The 19,390-nt window shown below is 38.0% G+C and overlaps 2 protein-coding genes across 2 annotated transcripts; both read left to right on the top strand.

Moving 5' to 3' along the window:
- Nucleotides 1-603: 603 nt before the first annotated feature.
- slc38a5b (solute carrier family 38 member 5b) lies at nt 604-12,656 on the top strand. Its single transcript, XM_084679803.1, has 16 exons — nt 604-767; nt 4,859-5,031; nt 5,328-5,397; nt 5,590-5,705; nt 6,601-6,674; nt 6,805-6,897; nt 7,757-7,838; nt 7,962-8,044; nt 8,348-8,406; nt 8,988-9,104; nt 9,436-9,515; nt 9,702-9,802; nt 10,348-10,472; nt 10,619-10,763; nt 10,952-11,055; nt 11,164-12,656. Exons 2-16 carry the CDS (start codon nt 4,970-4,972, stop codon nt 11,266-11,268), a joined length of 1,416 nt encoding a protein of 471 aa, XP_084535929.1. The 5' UTR covers nt 604-767; nt 4,859-4,969; the 3' UTR covers nt 11,269-12,656.
- A 426-nt stretch (nt 12,657-13,082) lies between these two features.
- Nucleotides 13,083-18,245, top strand: wasb (WASP actin nucleation promoting factor b). Its single transcript, XM_084679699.1, has 12 exons — nt 13,083-13,261; nt 14,251-14,391; nt 14,785-14,871; nt 15,015-15,111; nt 15,247-15,267; nt 15,371-15,406; nt 15,579-15,777; nt 16,055-16,097; nt 16,513-16,666; nt 17,105-17,544; nt 17,792-17,903; nt 17,991-18,245. Exons 1-12 carry the CDS (start codon nt 13,157-13,159, stop codon nt 18,044-18,046), a joined length of 1,491 nt encoding a protein of 496 aa, XP_084535825.1. The 5' UTR covers nt 13,083-13,156; the 3' UTR covers nt 18,047-18,245.
- Nucleotides 18,246-19,390: the final 1,145 nt, after the last annotated feature.

Genomic DNA, 19,390 nt, shown 5'->3' with positions numbered 1-19,390 from the left:
TAGCGCACTCTAATAGTAACTGTCACAGTAGCAGTTAATATGAGGTATCTTTCGACCAGTTTCAGAATGGATTGATCCATTCCTTTCTGGTTGCACAAATACACAGAGATGCTAAAACCACAAACCCTAAATAAACATTTGTTAGAAGAACTGTGGAAATTCTTTCTACCTTCTGTATTTGCTGTTGCACCAGGACTGTATTCTAGTATTAGTGCTTGTCTGCTGACGTTTTTCAGTATAGTGGTGCATTGTATTCTTTTTATTTTCCTGTCTCATGAGGGTTAGTTGGAACTCATACCACCAAGCCAGACATGTATGCAACTTCAGGCTAATCACATCTCCATATTCATGTACAGTGTTGCTCAAATTCAGACAGAAGTGAGAATGAAGTATCTTCGCAGGAAACCAGTCAACAGCAAAAGTGTTTTTTAATTGACCAAAATAAGTCACTGTTCCCAAGTAAGCAACCCATTAAAGTGTTGCGAAGACTCACTAGTTTTTTGACAGGGCACTAAGAGTAACTAGTGTGACATCACAAGAAATTTGAGACCATCATTTCTGAAAAGCCCTCCCTCTTTAGTGGCTTACCCACATATGCTTCTCTTCCTATTCCTACCCCTCTCCCAATCCGATGAGAAGACTCCCTTTCTTTGGTTTCTCTTTGCTTCAAACTTTGCCAGTTGCAAATATTGAGTTTGATAAACAATTTAATTTCAGGACATCCTCTCTTTTATTCTGTGCTCTTTACAGCTTCTCTTCTTGAAGAGGTAAGTACTTGTCTTTCGAGTTTTATGTTTTGCCATGCCACGTGGGTCATTAGAGGACTTGACAGGAAAATTTGATTGCTGAGGAGCTGAAGTACTTTAGCAGGTAGGACTTGTTTGTGTTCTGCCAATGGAGGTGTCAAAGCTGACTTTTACACTTAAATGATTACAGATGTGCACAGTTCAGTTTGACTAAATAATTCAATTTTCACAGATCTAGTGTATTTTATTTTCAGAGATCTTATGTTTGGAAGCTTTTGTTCCACATACTGAGTGGATAGGTGTTCATAGGTGTGCACATGTTCCACCATTGGAAGACTCGTTTGTGCCTGTTCATTTGAAAGGTCACAGTGTTTACAGGTCTCATGATACATTTAGGCACTGTAGCCTTAATAGAGTGGCAATTCAGATAATACAACCTCTGTCTTTGTTTAAACAAGTTTAAACACAATAACACATATTCAGAAAAAGGGAGGGGAAGGGGTATTTTGATGTGAAAATAATGTTTTTGTATGACCAGTTTAATTTTGTGAATCAAACAACTCTGCTGCCTTGCCCATGTTTTTTTGCCTTTTGTAAGTAAAGGATTTGAACGCATGAAGGTGAAGATTCTGAAACTCTATACATCCCTAGAGACTTTATACATCCTGAGAACAATTAAGGGAGTTACACTGAAAAGTGCTGCATGTTCTTTCTTTTTTTCCTTCAAGCTGATTTATGTCCATTCCTAAGAATTCTCGTCTCGAGAGCAGTTTTCAGTCGTACACAGCTGTTGCAATAAGCTTGTCAAATGTACCATTCTATTCAGTTGGAAAAACGAATGAATATAAGTAGAAGAAACACTCACGAATACCAGAACATTTATAAGTGAGTTGATTGATTGTGTGTTCAGCCATTTCTCATTTAGGTTGTTATCAACACCCTTAATCTGTGATCAACACAATGGATTTACACTGAGACTTCCTTTGGCATTCAACATCTTTCATTGTTGGTTGTATGGGGTTATTTAGCTCTATGGACATTGATGTCCCTGCCAAAGCTTATATCAAACTTGCGTCCCCGAACTGTCGTATCGTGGATTAAGCAAGGGGAGTTTATATAGCCTAGTAGTGCATTGTGCGGAGCAAGTTTGAAAGAAAAAAAGGGATATGAATAGGGGGCCTGTGCCCCAGTAGAGTTGTATGTCTAACAACGCCTCTGAGATCAAGTATTCTTCATGTAAACTGCACAACAATCCTACAATAAAAATATAAAAATGCTGTCAAACTACTCTACTTGTGAGATGCAGTGAAATCCAGGCATATTAAACCTCTCTGCAAGCCTGGGCCTGCCCAATGATTGTGTAACACAATGAAACTCCTGTCATTAAACATTTGGCTAAGTGAACTAACATTTTGCTAAAGGCTGTATGGGTTGAAACAAAGTGTTTTACTTGAAAAAGAGATAACCACCAGAAAACCTGCATGAAGTTGTAAGAACATGGGAAAAGGAGATACATGTTGGTTGAGGGTGTGGCTACTGCCAATAGACAGCTACTCTAGACCATAAGAATGCAAAATGCAAATTCACATGATCGTCCAACATTGAACAAACTCAATGAAAAACTCCCACTTCTACATTGTTCCTTTCCTCTCTCTTTTGCTTTCCATCACTTTCAGACACATTCACACACACATAAACACACACACACATGCACACACATTTGCCAAGAACCTCAACTAGGTGGCAAATACGTGCAGTTCTATTGACTGACTGATAAAATTGAATCGACTGTTGAGTGTAGACGGATAAATGTCTGTCTCGTATACTGAAAGAAGATATATTGAGAACTACTTACAATACAGTTTAGAACAGGGGTAAGTATAGGGCATATTTGTTATTTGACTAAATTGATGTTCCCCCAAAGTGGTGTTACCCATGAAAGTCTAACTTCTCACCCTTTTTTGGCAAGACTATTTTAATGGAAGGAAATACTTTGTCAAAAGTATTTCAGAAGAGTAGGCTACTTATGTTTTCCCTGTTTGGCCTATTTTGGCCTTTCTTTTTTTGTAATATTACAATGTTTCAATATAGGTCTTTAGAAATAGTTCTGAGATCGAAGATCATTTTTAACTGCATAATTGAATCAATGACTCTGCAAACCCTTGCCATGCAGCTTGAAAAACAGTAGATTTCCCTTTAACCAGCTAATGGCAAAGGTGTTTTACTTTTGTATGGCATACTAGGCAAATGCTGATTGTAGGAAGAAGAGAAACATACTGTACAGACAAGGATGTAAACATGTTAGTGTGTGTAAAAGCATGGCCTTTGCCCTCCTTGACTTTCCTGGGATATCCTCTGTGTGGTCCTACTGTCTGTAAAGTCAGATGAGGACTTGGGATTCTTTGATCAATAGTGAGGCTGAAACCAATTGGATAGTGTGTTCTTTTAAATGTTACAAAATGTTACATAATGTATCATAGATTGATGACACTAATCCCATGTGGGAACATTTAGAAAGTGTGGGAACATTTTGGATGGCTCTTAAGTTTGTTAAATTATTTCTTATGATTGCTTCTAACCATCCATGACAAGAAGAATTACAGTTATAACCTAAAATAAATTGTGAGGATGATAAAAAAGAAATTGGGTTATGGGTGGAATTTATCTATTTGATATCCAACAGCATTACATTATGTGTGTGATAAGATGTCACGGTCTATAGAAACATTTACATTTGTATCATGACATATCTAACACATGATGTTTAAGTAGACCATGAGAAAGCACTGCCAGCCATCCCTTATCACTTGTTCAAAATGATAGGTTACAAGGCTGAGATCCTCAGCAACTGGTGGAGAGTTGCAGCTGGTGAGACCTGGCCTAGCTCCAAACTGTGCACTGGAGCCACGTATCCATCCCAAGGGGTTAGGGAAACATTCTGGCCTGTATGTGAATGTGAAATCCAATGTCCCACATCACTTGGTGATGCATACGAAAACTCATTTCTTTCAAGAAGTTCCTTTGGTTCTGTTTCCCCCCCCCACATGAAGACCAGTTAAGTTGTTTTGAAGGTAAAATTCTGTACCATGTGACAATCACTTTTCATATGTTGTTGTTAAATGACATGCTGACCTTGCCACAACATGCAGAAGTTATAGTATTGTTTCAATGTCATTTTTGACATTGAAAGTGTCTTTGGCTTGCTAGGTCACATATCTATGGGCAGGCTATTGTTTGACTGGTTTTCTATTGGTTTTATTTAAAGTGTAAACGAAAATGTGTGAAGTATCACCAAACAAAAAAATAAGTTTGTCTTGTCTAATATTATTGCATAAAGAATCAGTGTGTCACAATGTGTTACATACATCTCTGATTATAATATTTTCCCAATAAATTAGAATATTTATATAATATCAGCCTCCCCCACTTGTGACAAATCACAACTGGGTCATCCCTTGATGCATTATATTCTGTGTTAATAGATATCACTGAACTCCAGACCAACAGTCTTGTAAACCCAGGACAAATGACTTTTCAATGAATTAATGTGAAGTTAATATAGTAGCATTAAGAAACTAATCCGCACCTGATTGTGCTACAGTTGTATAGCATCTCAAAGGCCCAACTGCACCCAAATGAAAGTAAGAACAACAATGTGTTTACTACAGGTGTAAATAAGATAATAGCTTGATACAATAAAATAACTGTAGAAGAACTATCAATCAAACTTTTAGGTATGTAGAGATAATTTTCTCTCTCTCTCTCTCTCTCTCTCTCTCTCTCTCTCTCTCTCTCTCTCTCTCTCTCTCTCTCTCTCTCTCTCTCTCTCAGTTTGATAGGAAAATGCTGAGAAAATGACATATGGTTGTTGTATGTTTTGCAATGTCAAAATTTCCATTGTAGAGGAAACCTTTATCATAATGTAGATGATTTTCGTCTGAAAGTTGCAGGATGTTAAATATATTAATAATAACAAGATTTAACAAATAAATAAATTACACAATTATTTTTTGCAGACATTAAAAAAGAGTACATGTATGAAGTTGTAGCCTATCCACTGAATGTTTTCTAAAGTGTTATCATCCTAATTATTTTTGTTTTCCTTTTCATAGTCTTTTTCAGATCCCTTCTGCACAACCTGTAAATTGTTGTTTGTCTCCAGTCTTTTGAAGATTCTTTTATCTGTCTCCACACGTTGTCTTAATATCACCTCTCATAACATCATGGAAATGCAAAAGTTATCAAATGGTAACCACCACCATGACTTTGTCCCTTTGGAAGAGGGGTATGTTTTATTTTCTGCTAAACATATTGCTGTCAAGCTTGCTTTACTGTATTAATTTCCCAGTGTTGTACTTATTCATCACCACTTAACATTTTCAAATAAATCTTATACATTGTTAATTGAGAGTACACAAATGGATGGATATATCTTATTGGTTGTTGTTGTTTAATTTAAGTAATTATGATACCTTAGATGCAACTTGATTCATTATTAGGGACATAATGCTGACCAATAGTTTGACAGTGTTGGTAAAAGGGTGTGAGACTTTTTTTTTCTCCTCTTGGTGAACATCATAGTGTACAATCAGAGCAAGAGGAGTTCCTGCCACACAAGAGTGATGGGACAAAGAAACCTCAGTTTACTGATGTATGTATGTGAAGTCCTAGAGCTACTATAACTACTGGCCAATACAATGTATGCAACCATCATCACTGTAAAATGATTACTGTAAACCAATATTTTACTAGTCAGTAATGTCAAAGTTCAATTCCTGCCAAAGTTGTCTTTAGATTGTATAATCTTATGAGCATTTACATCAATAATTTATATTTTTGACAGTTTGAGGGTAAGACCTCCTTTGGGATGTCTGTCTTCAACCTGAGTAATGCCATCATGGGAAGTGGAATCTTGGGATTATCGTATGCCATGTCAAACACGGGTATCATTCTCTTTCTGTAAGTATCACGGCACACACACACAAAGATACAGATGCACACCCACAACACACACGTACAAAACACAGGCACACTTTATAATTCCCTGAATGTTCAAGCGACAAATGGGAAAATAGTCCCAATAAAGTTAAATATTTCACAATGCTTGAGATACTATGGATGGATGAGATGTTTTTATGAATACATACATTATTGTGTATGTACATAAATGATGTATAAATATTTAGTGAACATGACACACAGAGTTTTACCCTCATTGCTAAAACCCCCCAAAAAAGACAATTATATAACCAGATGACAAGTCCTGCTTGAAGCTGGAAATGTTGAATTAAACATTATGATTACTATCATGTGGAAAGGTTCTGCACTAAGGGTAGTGTGGTGGTGTCCATAGCTGATTTCAGTAGTTGCATCTGAGACACATGAGGTTGCTCTAAATCAGATTTCAGGGGCTAATTATAACATGGAATTGAATGTTGAAATGTAGCCCTGTCTGTTTTAAGCACAGTGTGTGGTGTACTTTAGGTAGGTCATGTGTCACCATTAAGGATTAAGGATAGAGCCCTCATAGTCATAGCATCTATGTGTATAGTATGACAGGTAGGTAGGAAACGTGTTGGAAACTAAATACAAACTATTTAAAACAGAATGTGAACTGAGCTTGAGTAGCTGTGTTGTATAACAAACCAAATTCACAGGTAAAAACTATTCACATGGAATCTTGTTCTGAAAAAAGTGCTGAAAGATTCTTTTTCAGAGGATGCAACATATTATTTGGTGGTAGAGAAACCATTTCCAAAGATCCCAGTTATAGTTTTCCTAACCACATGAATTCATATGATAGCAGTATGCTGTTTAGTTACATAACTCTGAGTAAGTTGTTTGTGTTCTGCAGAGTTCTGTTGACATGCATAGCCTGCCTGTCCAGTTATTCAGTTCACCTCCTGCTTAGAAGCGCTGGAGTCGTTGGTAAGGATTCCAAAGAAACAATAAAAAAGCATACAGCAAAATGATTATACTGGTACTGTCCACATTCACAGGTCTTAATAACCAGTTCTAGCCATGGTCCTCAACATCACTTACCTCATTGTCTTTTCAGGTATTCGTGCCTATGAACAGCTGGGCTTTCGGGCTTTTGGACATCCTGGAAAAATATTAGCTGGTGTTATTATAACCCTTCATAACATTGGTGGTAAGTCTCTACCAATAGTACTAGATGTGGACTCCTAAAATCTTACATTACAATTTTACAACAAAAAAAATGATATTCAAACCCATTGAGAATACATACACATATAAAGTTCATTTTAGATAGTAGGACATACATGTACAGTGCACCTTTATTGAGAACAGTATATTATCCTGTGTAATTGCAATAAAAGTATGGTAGCATTTTTGTTTACTTTGTGATTCTATCAAAAGAGAACAGTTCTAGATTGTGAGAAAAAACATTTTTCCAGTACCACACAGTTCATATATCCCTGCTACAATTCACACATCCTGTTTATTGCCAATAAGAAAGTTGGAACTAACAACTGCTTTGCAGTACCTCGTTAAATTTGGTGAAAGCACATGACTCAACTTTAGGAGAACCTCATGACCTCACATTAGATGGTTAGACTGAATAGAATAGTCTGCTATTCTGGAACATTATCTGGCAAAGTTTCCATATAGGTCTGCAAAAATCTGTTGGCAAAAGGAAAGTTAGAAATAGGTTGGAAATGATAAATGCATTGCAGCACCTTGTTAAATTTGGCGAATACACGTGTGATATTATTTTTAAGGAGAACCACAAGGGAGTATGCCCTTGTGTATTCTGTTTGCTATTGCATAACATTATTTCACAGTCTATTATAGTTGTAAATAATGGTTGCTGAGGGGACGAGGTTGCTCAAAGTTTTGTATGATATTGCCCAACCACAAAGTTGATATGTAAACCAAGAGGTTGGTTTTGAGGAGGGTGTTTTGAGGGTGTTTTGAGTGACTGTATAATAGTTGTTATAACAGTACAAGTTTGTGACTTTACATTCTTTGTGTCTTAATCTTCAAAGCTATGTCCAGTTACCTTTTCATCGTGAAGTTTGAACTACCACTGGTCATCCAAGCCTTTCTAGGTCAGGCATCTACCTCTGGGTGAGTGCTTGTGACAATCCGAATGCAAAATACAAGTATACATGCAAAATATGCCTGACCTACTTGAAAAGTTCCTTGCAATGTATATTACAAGAATATTTTGTGTTTGTGTTGTCCAACTAGAGATTGGTTCATGAATGGAAACTACCTTATCATCATTGTCAGTGTCTGCATCATCCTACCACTCGCCCTGATGAAACAACTTGGTATGTCATTGACCTCACTTCTTTTGAACTATTGATTGACGTACATACTCAGTCCTTCCTAATATTTTAGGGTAGACTCTGCAACACAATCTGCCAAATCAACATCAGATGGTGCATGTGGCATTGGCGCAAAACAGTCTGTTTGGAAACTTTCATTTGTTCATCACCTCTTGGGACACAAACGTTGATTAAGATAGAATGATGTTAAATACATCACATTGGATATTGATTGCATTTAATTTGTTGTTTGACTGTAAATAAATAATACTTTCTAACATTGTAAATGTGTTTGATATGTTGCAGGGTATCTGGGTTACACCAGTGGCTTCTCCCTCACCTGCATGGTCTTCTTCCTTTCCTCTGTGAGGCTTGTGTATAAATGTTACCATGAGACAATGTGTATGTTGGGTAAATTATGTATATACTGTACCAAAGCAGAAAAATATGTAGTATGCAAATAATTGTGCTGAACTATATTTAGGTTAGGTCAATTATAGGAAATGTTCCAGACTTCCAAGCTACTTCTATATGACCTCAATTATTTACAAAAGGATATTTATAATCATGCTACCCAACTGCACAGGCATATCTCATTTCCAGCTTGCTGGACGTTGGGCTGTGTTGTTATTACAGTTGTTGTTTGGTAATTAAGGTTTAGCTGATCTACTTGTTATTGGTTTCAGTTGGAAAACAGTTAAGCATCCAATAAAGTGCTGTAAGTCAGAATACTCCTTGAGGGCCAAGGTCCAGGATACAGTGAAAACAGAACGTTATCATGTTACATAATCAGTATACATAATCAGTATACATAATCAGTATACATAATCATAATCAAGTGAAAGTACAGTGACTTAAGACAGGACTTCACAAGTTAGTCTATTTAAACTGTTGTCAACTGTATCTACAGTAGCTCTGAGCCTCTCACTCTCTCTTTCTCTCAAAGGTTATTTACAAGAAATTTAATATCCCTTGCCCCCTGGAGGCCTTCAGCAACTACTCTATCAACACCACCATCCCAGAGGATATTTGTGAAGGCAAATTATTCACCATCAACCAGGAGGTCAGAAAGGAGCAATCTCTCCACTTTATATTAAAAATATAGACACCCAAATGTGTAATTTCATTTAAAAAAAAATTGTGTGCATACATCATTCTTGCCTATTGGCTTCAAGTGTAATCTGACCAGATATGGTTAGGAGTTATTTAGAGACTGGGTTATTTAATATGCTAATGACCGTGTGTTTCCTGTTTTGTATCTTGTTACTGGGGCAACTTGTTGACCATGTGTATGGGAGTGGTTCACATGATCTACACCATCTTGTAAATGTCCCTCAAGCATGAATTACCAGCGCAAAGCAACTAATTATAGATGCACTTTACATGGTTTTCAGACGGCGTACACAATCCCCATCTTGGCGTTTGCTTTTGTGTGTCACCCTGAGGTGCTTCCCATCTACACTGAGCTGCGCAAGTAAGTTGGTGAAGCCCAAATCTGTTTCAATTTTCATCAGAATATTTATATAAATTGTTGATTGACTGAGTATGTGTAGCGTCTTAGAATTGTAGTCCCATATTGCCGCTGTATGTATCATTAGCCCCCCTGCTCATATTATCAAGAAACTCATTATCTAATGATGTCTCACCTCCTCCATTAAAGCCCAACCAAGAGACGAATGCAGGGTATTGCTAATGTATCCATCCTTGGCATGTTTGTCATGTACCTCCTCACCGCCATCTTTGGGTATCTCACTTTCTACGGTAAGACCTTGATGAGTGCACAAACACCTGAAGAATATACTGTACAGTACACATGCCACATTTGTACAATTTACATTTGACATTGTATTCATTTGGCAGATGCTTTAAAACCAAAGCGACAAACAGTGCAAATAGTGAAGTGAAGTACAGCAGATCATCAAGGCCAGAAGTGCACAGTTGTAACCTTATTTGAGTGGTTAGTGCCAAGGAATTGTATTTTCTACTACAATAGTACACAACTCTCATAATAGTAAAGTGCATCTATAGCCACAACGTCGTACCTCAAGTGTAACATTATAAAAAACAATGTATTAGGAGAAACCAATTAACAGGTCAATGCTACAACATAATCTCAAATATATAAAGAGGTCAGATTTGCAGGTACCACAATTAATAATGTACAACTAAATTCAGCTTAAGGTGCCCTTAGGTCAAGTGAAAAGTGATTTGTCCAGGTATCATTGGAAGAGGTGTGTCGTCAAACTTCGTCTGGATTATCTGAGAATTTAAAGTGAATGCGTGTGTGTTTGTTTTTGTGTGTATAGTGAACACAGAATCTGAGCTCCTGCACACATACAGCATAGTGGACCCTCTGGACACCCTCATCCTGTGTGTTCGCTTGGCTGTGCTGGTGGCTGTCACTCTCACTGTCCCTGTTGTCCTCTTCCCAGTAAGAATAAGCAAATACCCAAAATCATTTAGCAAAAGATGCTTCTGACAAGCACTCTGGATACATTTAGATGTCATTATAGATAAGGTGTAAACCTGCCACAGACACAGGGCATCTTTCATGTTGGGTGTGGTCTATTTCCTCAGATCCGCAGAGCCCTACTTCAACTCCTGTTCCCAGAGAAATCTTTCCATTGGGTCCGCCACATTGTTATTGCTTTGTGTCTACTCTTTGTAGTCAACTTGCTTGTCATCCTCGTGCCCAACATTCGAGACATCTTTGGGATAATTGGTACGTAATTATAAAAAAGTAAAGGTACAATATAGTATGTTTTCATGAAGTGTACTATAATACTATCATTTACTGTATTATAATACATTACATGTGCAGTACAGCAGTAAATGTATAGGTACTGCACATTGTCAAGTATATGCATGCCAACATGATCAGGTGTTTAACATTCTCCCCTCTCTATCCAGGGGCCACCACTGCTCCTTGTCTCATCTTCATCCTCCCAGGACTGTTCTACATGCGTATTGTTCCTACTGAACAAGAGTCCATGACTTCAAAACCAAAGATCCAGGTAGGTTCACCTAACATCGACATACAGTTATCCCTGTTATACTGAGTTCCCTTTCAGAAGTGCACATTTCTGCTTCTGCCAGTAGAATATATGTACTTTGTATTTCAGGCTGCTTGTTTCACTGCTTTGGGCTTCATTTTCATGACCATGAGCTTGACGTTCATCATACTTGACTGGACAACTGGAGAGAAACGAAGTGGGGGTGGCCATTAAAGCAAATACATCAACAGAGAGGGTCCACATGCCAAGACATCTGCTTGCCCCGTCGCTGTGACACTCCTCAATCCCGCCGGACTGGTAGATGGAGACGAGAGGCTGGGCCCACATTGTGTAGTGTTTTATCACCCTGCGCTGTGATAAGACAGCTTTCCCAACTATTCTAATTGAAAAGACACACTACCCTTCCATGGAGGCAAAAGTCTTTAAAGAATCCAATGGTCATATTATCTGACGTTATGATCTCTCCAGTCATCGCAATGCAGCTAACGAATGTGCTGCCTGTGGAAACACCAGATCCACTTCCTGTCTCCAAAGTAATGAAGCTGTAGTCTTGAATGGAGAGCATCTAGTATGAAAGTTCACCAACAACGATGCAGGGGTTCATTATCTATCTGCTAAGAGGGCAGACTGTATGTTACCAGCCAAGTATTTGCTGCTCCAAGTGCCAAAACAATGCATTCATTGTTGTTTGTCTATTAAAGCTCAATGTTTATTTTATTGATTAGATTCTAATAGAAACCTTCTTTTGTGAGGATTTTTGTTGTCTCTGTTAATTGCCACCACTGCTATCCACAGTCATTTTGTCCAAATGTGTGATCATTTACTGTTTTGGCAACAATTCTATTTTTGGCAACTAATCCTACAACCAAAAATCCCGCAATTGAATAATACAATAAAACTAAACAAAACATCAACAATATGATCAAAAACCTTAATGTAACCTTAATGTAAAAATGATGTGCCTTAGTCAAACATACTAAATGTGAGGCTGTCAGAAAAGATGTGCAGTTGTTCATGTCTATCTTACTTAATTGGACTAATCCATATCCTCAAATCCTCAAAACATTGTCAAGTGGTTGATGCAGTTTTCCCACTTTTGATTTAATGTAACAATGGATTCAATGGTAATATATTGTATTGCTGACTTGGACAATGTGAGGGTAAACAATGCAATAGGGTCCGAAAATGTGAACTAATTAATTAAGATGTTTAGTATTTGCCAAACTGTAAAATATATATTTTGTCATATAAGGAATCATGTACAAATTTTCCCATTCAGTGATTTGTGTAATGTAGAACGAAGTAAGGAACTGGGTCAAATAAGAAGACATATGATAAGGCTAAAGCTGTAATTGCATGTTCAAAAGGAGAATGTAAATATAAAATCGATCAATTTAGCTGAGTTCTTGGAAATGTTGAAAAGATGAAAGCTAGTATAGAAATGTCAAATTGAATGCCTTGGGAACACCATTATAAAAATGTGACAGCTTTTTATCATGGCACCAGTCAATTGTTTTTTGCAAGGAACATTTTGTGTTCAACCTGGCACCGTTGTCAATAGTATTTTATTTCCAATAAAGAGTTGTCAGTATTTATCAAAATGTTGCCTTGTACTCGTGTTTTTGTCGTTTTTGTTGTTGATGCTAGTGATGCTAAAATCCCATGTTTTCATCCATTTTCAAGTTCACATGTTTTCAAACATGAGTTTGTAAATTGACATTATCTCTGTCTACGTTTATCTCTGTTTATCTCTGCTTGTCAGTTTAACATCAGGTTATTTTAATAGTGGTTCCATTTCCTACAGTTGTATGAAACCCTCTGATACAAACACTGAATTATTGGACTTTCATAGGACTAGGTCTGCAGTGTGTGTGGCCCTCAAAACAGGTTTCAGAAGTTCTGTATTTTACAGCTGAATTTAATGCAATCTTTTGTGGGTAAGAACTTCCTGCTCTCTCTTGCCTCTACTGAATTTACATCATACTAGTCAGAATACGGAAGTCCCCATTTCACTGTCTATAGACTCTTCCATGTGGACACAGGAGTTTAATGGGCTCTAAATAGCCTGATGTGTGTCCCTCCTCCAAAACTACATTGAAAAATGAGCCGATCATCAAAATCAAAGAAGCAAGAGAACAATCTAAGCATCCTTCTGAGTGCAGAGGAGAATGAGTCTGTGGTGGAGCTTCTGGGGCGGAGATGTGTGGTAAGTCTTAGAGCACTGGTGAGCCCAGGTCGCACCAGAGCCTAGCAGGCCTGACGATCTGGGATTTTAGCCAACATTCTAACCTCAAATGACACTAAATGACTGAATAAGTGATATGGCAGTGTGTCCATGATGTCCTCTCGTTGAATGATTGTCCATAGTGCACACATAGTGACGTGTATGGAGTGTAAATGGCATTTGACATATTTCATGGTGTACTGTGAAGAAGGAAATTGTACTCCCTTTCAGCCAAAATAAGCAAACCGAATGCTATATCAATTTGCTTCTTTGACACTAAGTACACACTGCAGACTTTTCAGACATTTCCAATAGAGGTGATGACTCAATGTGGAATTTTCCATCATCTATCCTCCATGATGTTTTTGTCCCTAAACAAATAGCATTTACTTACAAACTTGATGGGTCAGTTTTAGTGTTGTGGTAGCCTGCTATTAATTGGGCTCAAATTACACATTTACATGATATATGAAACAAATGCATGAACCTTCAGAAAATGAAAAAGCTACTCCTCTATTTGTTCTAGTGTGGTTTACTGAACTTCCACTATGACACAGATAAAGAGCTTTAGAAAGAAGTATCTACAGTGAACAGAGCAACAGGAAGCCTACCCAGAAGTCACTTCCTGGGTAGCAATACCAGAGGATATAGCCTGTTTTTGTTATGGTAGACTTATATAAGGAATAAGTTAAGGCTGGTCCTCCATTATGCACATTCTTCACAAAGACTTTGAATGCAAGCTGGCAAGTGGAACAAATAGCTGAACACTAGATACACAGTAGCTAGATGCATTGTTAATGAATGCACAACATTTCAGAAGAATCTTGTTTTATGATAATTGTTTCTCTCTGAAGAGCTGTTATCTTGCTATGATCAAGATTTACATCCAGATTGTGTATATACAATAAAGTACAAAATAATGAGCCCTGAGCATCCATGTCTCTGAAAGAATGTTCTGTCTTTCTGTGCAGACCCTGTCCACAGCAGTGATTCAACTGTGGATGGCCCTGCCACACAGTTCCTCTCAATGGAGTCTGCAGCACACTGGTGTGGTGTGCTTTGTGAAGGACAACCCACTTCGCTCCTACTTTATCCGTCTATACGACTTTAAGGTTCCTCCATTGACCCTCTTTATTATCCTACAGTACAGACTGCTTAACAGTGAAGTTTGTCTATTGATGTGGTAGCTGCCTTAAGGCAACAATTAAAATGGTTGGACAAGCAACAATTTATTTCTTTATATGAAACATATAGACCTCAGACCATCTTCATTGGTTGTTAAGCACATAGTCATTGGATTTAATGTTTTGCACCTTGAAATGTTTTACTTTAGTTTTAAACAGTTACTAAATACATCTAGTTGTATTCTTACATTTATATCTGATCAGTCTAGTAGGGATAAATAACCATAAACAGTGCAGTGCATTGCCATGTCATCAGTGAACTCAACGTCAGGCCAACATTGACTGTACATGGATGTTTGCACTATGCTGTACTGTATCTAGGAGGGGAAACAAATCTGGGAGCAGGAGCTGTATAACCAGCTGACATATCACAATCCTCAGATCTTTTTCCACACCTTTGCTGCTGACGTGAGTACCACACAACCTTTGCACTATGTGCTAACCTAATTCACATTACTTTCACTTTCCAACTAATGAAATTTGGCATGAAAATAGTGATGTTTAATGTTGACATTTAATGTCAACATTTGATGTTTGATGATGAACCACAGGAATGCCAGGTGGGTCTCAACTTCTCAAGTGAGCAGGAGGCTGAGACGTTCAGAGTCACTGTGCAAGAGAAGCTCAGCCAGAGAGCCAACCGTCAAGGTAAAAGCATATACTTATCTTAGCCTTGAGCCTATATACGCATACCGTACAAAGTGGCTTTGGAACGTCTATATCTTCAATTAGGAAGCTAATGACTCATCTAACTCATTATAAACCATGTTTTCACATTCACAGAAAAAAGACCTGCAAGTCATGGTAGGCATTTCACTTCATGAATCAAAAACATGAAGATAAATCCTAAGTTAATTCAAAGTCTCTGGTTTTTCATTAGCCTTAAACAATGTTTTTCTATCCACAGAAAAAAGACAACTGCCACCATTGCCACCACCAAACAGTGAGTACTACATGTAACCATTCAGTCAAATGAAATGATCCATCTTTAAAACACAATCTACTACATTGAAAGGAGACGTCCTTTTATCCATATAAATAGACAATATGAAGTCGATATTCTAGGTAGGAACAAGAAGTGTGTACACAAACTCTTTCCATTTGCACACCATCAGCTTCACCAGTCCATCCTGGAGGCACACCCACTATGGACATCCAGAACCCTGGTATCCTAGCATCACGCTATCACTCCCCAGCAGCACCCATCCCTTCCCCTGCCTCCCTAGCCAATTCAAAAGTAAAGAAGGAAAAAAAGAGCAAGAAGAAGGGAGTCAAGCTGACCAAGGCTGATATAGGAGCCCCCAGTGGATTTAAGTAAGTATATCACATCCAGTGATGCTACACTATTTGGGAGGAGTTTAATCATATTGTTTAAACATGGATGTGAAAACATGGAATGCAGTTGGTTTCCACTGTGTCTTGTATTGTAAATTAAATGAATGAGAAAATAATATACATCTTAGCTATACATCTTACCACTCAACCCACACCAAATCCTACAATGGCCAGCTAAATAATAATATATAATTTATATAAGAAATGTTTTCGTTCTGCTTCCTTAATTTTCTACTGATCTGTTTCCTCTTTGCAGACATGTAACCCATGTCGGATGGGATCCAAACTCAGGATTTGATGTAAGATGACACTGTCTGTAAAAGCAGTTACTGTACATCTTGAAAATACCCATACATATCTTTATGCTCTTGAGATGATGGAAAGTTGTTAAGCAGCACCTCAGGGAGGCCCTTTAATATCAGTATGTAAACAGATGAGTGGGTACAATATACCCTATGTCAACATACTATTGTGTATATTTAAAGCTCTGGTGGTAACCATTCATTTCAGTGGATTACATTAGCAAACCCATGAATGATATCGTGAAACAATTACTTGTTTTTCACCCTTGTATTACAAGTGTATTTTAGGATACACATGCCCTTCTCTTTGACTGTAGAGACAAGTTAAGACAAACCACAGCGTTGGTTTTATCCATATAGATATACAATATAGATAATACTGTAACATCACATTACAATTCTCTGATTCTAGACTGCTAATCTAGACCCAGATCTGAAGACACTCTTCTCCTCTGCTGGGATTAGTGATGACCAACTGACAGACGCAGATACCTCCAGACTCATCTATGACTTTATTGAACAGTCTGGGGGGTTACAGGCTGTCAAGGATGAAATGAGGAAACAAGGTTCAGTTCCTGTTACAGTCCATGTTACTGTTTCTTTTACAGTCTATGTTACAGTCCATGTTACTGTTTCTTTTACAGTCTATGTTACAGTCCATGTTCATTGTGAATGGTATACTCATTAGTGAATGGTATACTCATTACTTGAGTAGATTGACGTTTTACAGATTAGGTCTAATATTGCTTATAGGTAACGTTATTTTAACTATTTCCATTGAAAATGTATTGTGAAATGCTTGGCTTGGTACAGTAAACCAGCTTCATTTAGAGACACCACAGTTTGCAGGGATGCCTACAATATCGTGAAATTGCACAACACACATTTGGAAAGTTGCGTAGTAAATAGTTAGTACGATAAAAATGGCATTGTCTGTAAAAAGACTATGTGCTATTTACCAGAGAGTATAGTACTCTTTTGTACTCAGTTCTGTTTTATTGCAGAGAACACAACAAGCCAGTCTCAAAGTCGACGTGGACGACTCCCGCCTGTTCCCTCAGAGTCACCACGACGCTCTGGGCCCCTGCCTGTCCCAGGAGGCCCCCCAAGAGGTCCCCCTTCCCGCTCACTCCCACCCCCACCAACAGGGGGCAGAAGTGGACCACCCCCACCACCTCCTATCTCTGCCTGTCCTCCTCCTCCACCAAGCCACGGTCGCTCCGGAGGTGCCCCCCCTCCTCCCCCACCCTGTACTCCCTCAGGGGGTGGACCACCACCTCCCCCTCCTCCCCCACCTCCTCCCCCTGCTCCATCATCAAAGCTAGCCACAGATATTGGAAGTACAAATATTGTTCCACCCCCCAAAACCCCAAGTGGAGGTGGAGGTGCAGGTAGTCGAGGGGATTTGCTGGACCAAATTCGCTTGGGAACTAAGCTTAAAAATGTAAGATGGAACACATCATTGTTCAGATTGAAGTATTTTTATATATATATTGTGATGTGTTTTATTTAATATATATATAATATATTTAATTAGTTTAATATATTTAGTATAGTAAAGAAAATTTATATTTATAGTGTAGTGATTTGTCATGAATGACAATAGAAAGAAAGTGCTGATTATAAAGCATTTTAAACTGAACTATTCTTTAACTGAGTTATTCTGAATCTACCTTCTGTGTATGTCCTAGGTCACAGATAGTGCTGAACCAAACTCTGCCCCACAAGAAGAGTCAAGTGAGGGAATAGTTGGAGCGCTGATGATGGTCATGCAGAAGAGAAGCAAAGTCATCCACTCGTCAGGTACAGTGACTAGCACAATATACCTGTCTGCCAGTCTGATTTCCTGTATTTCTGCCCAATACATGTTATTATTATATCTTGCCTTAGATGATGAAGAGGACGATGGTGGTGATGACGATGATGATGATGAGTGGGATGACTGATTTAAATTTCCAACATGAATGTACTTGGACAGACATTTCAGAAACCAATGGAATAATTGCTGCATAAGTAAGACCACCCCCTGCTGGAAAGTCAGGTGGGAAGTCGTCTGTCTGGTACAAAATAACTAGCCATTTGTTAATTAAACATTTTTTTTACTGGATCAGAAGAGTCATCAAAATTACATTTTTATTGGTCAAAGTTGTCCTGGTGACTTTCCATTTTGTGACTGCCTTACTGTTTTTGTGAGTCAAAATGTTTTATGTCTGGGGCACCAAGACTACCAAAGTAAGGATAATTATCAGAATAATATCTTAGAAATGACACAAAAGGTAATACATCACAAAACATTTAAATAGGTAAATAATAATAAAATAATATTTATTACAACAATCTTGACAATTAAACTATCACAAACACATCTAGTCTGCACATGATCAGTAAATAAACACCAATGTAGTTCAATATAATTCAACAACAAACACAGAATCCCAAAGAGTGAGACAAACAAAAACTCAATACACAGTATTCCCTGCAAAAATTGTTGTGAATTGTGCTTAAATCCATAATGCCATTAATCTGGAGTCCACCATCTTTGGTAGATCTAAGCCATTCACTGGGTGGCTAGTGATGTATACTCTACACTGTAGAGTCTACAGTATACAGATAAATAGGCAGCATCTGAAAGACCAAAATGGAGGTGGTCTAATCCTTCTCTTAATTTTAAACACTCATCTCGATCATCTCGATGATTTCACAAACCAGGGAAAATGGTACCAAGCCATTGATTGCTTTCTGGAGTTATTTTGTATAGCTATATACAGGTATACATGATGTTCCACAGAAGCAGCCCAGAGGTAGATTCGTCGAACCCTACAGCTATGCAAAAAACTATATGTATCTTTAATACCATATAGCCAAATCGGAATATCCTGTGTGAAAATGCAGGCAGTCAATAATTTCAGGTTTGTTTAGGTTTAGTGTTGTATTCTGTCAGCTTGCTTCCATATCACAGTATCACTTCCAATACATTTAGCAGGGTTATATGAAGTTCCCCTTTTTCTACTGTATGAATACTGGTCCTGTTAATCAATACACACAATAACGTTGTCTCCCCTATCATAGCCCGGCCCTCACACTCCCACCACCAAAGTGCAGAACTTACAGGAATATGTACAGACTCAAAATAAATATGTTTCATGGAGTGGGTGAGAGAGAGCACTGGGATCATGAAAAAGTCCATGGTTGATACATTTTGTCCATTGTGACTGACAGCAGTACAGGACACAAAGTGGGAACATTGTGAGTTTGACAAACATGACCGCTTATGAGTGTCTGTGAGTATA

Source organism: Hypomesus nipponensis, chromosome 18 (genome assembly GCF_054491055.1).
Source record: "Hypomesus nipponensis isolate SF chromosome 18, ASM5449105v1, whole genome shotgun sequence".
In the NCBI taxonomy this organism is placed as follows: Eukaryota; Metazoa; Chordata; class Actinopteri; order Osmeriformes; family Osmeridae; genus Hypomesus; species Hypomesus nipponensis.
This window is presented reverse-complemented; position numbering and strand designations above follow the sequence as displayed.

What these genes read in the sequence shown, in the direction of transcription:
- wasb (XM_084679699.1), top strand. Translation starts at nt 13,157, where the DNA reads ATGAGCCGATCATCAAAATCAAAGAAGCAAGAGAACAATCTAAGCATC. An exon ending in CCAGAGAGCCAACCGTCAAG is followed by an intron (nt 15,112 to 15,246) that starts GTAAAAGCATAT and finishes TCACATTCACAG; the next exon opens with AAAAAAGACCTGCAAGTCAT. An exon ending in AAAAAGACCTGCAAGTCATG is followed by an intron (nt 15,268 to 15,370) that starts GTAGGCATTTCA and finishes TTCTATCCACAG; the next exon opens with AAAAAAGACAACTGCCACCA.
- slc38a5b (XM_084679803.1), top strand. Translation starts at nt 4,970, where the DNA reads ATGGAAATGCAAAAGTTATCAAATGGTAACCACCACCATGACTTTGTC. An exon ending in TAGAAGCGCTGGAGTCGTTG is followed by an intron (nt 6,675 to 6,804) that starts GTAAGGATTCCA and finishes TTGTCTTTTCAG; the next exon opens with GTATTCGTGCCTATGAACAG. An exon ending in CTTCAAAACCAAAGATCCAG is followed by an intron (nt 11,056 to 11,163) that starts GTAGGTTCACCT and finishes TTTGTATTTCAG; the next exon opens with GCTGCTTGTTTCACTGCTTT.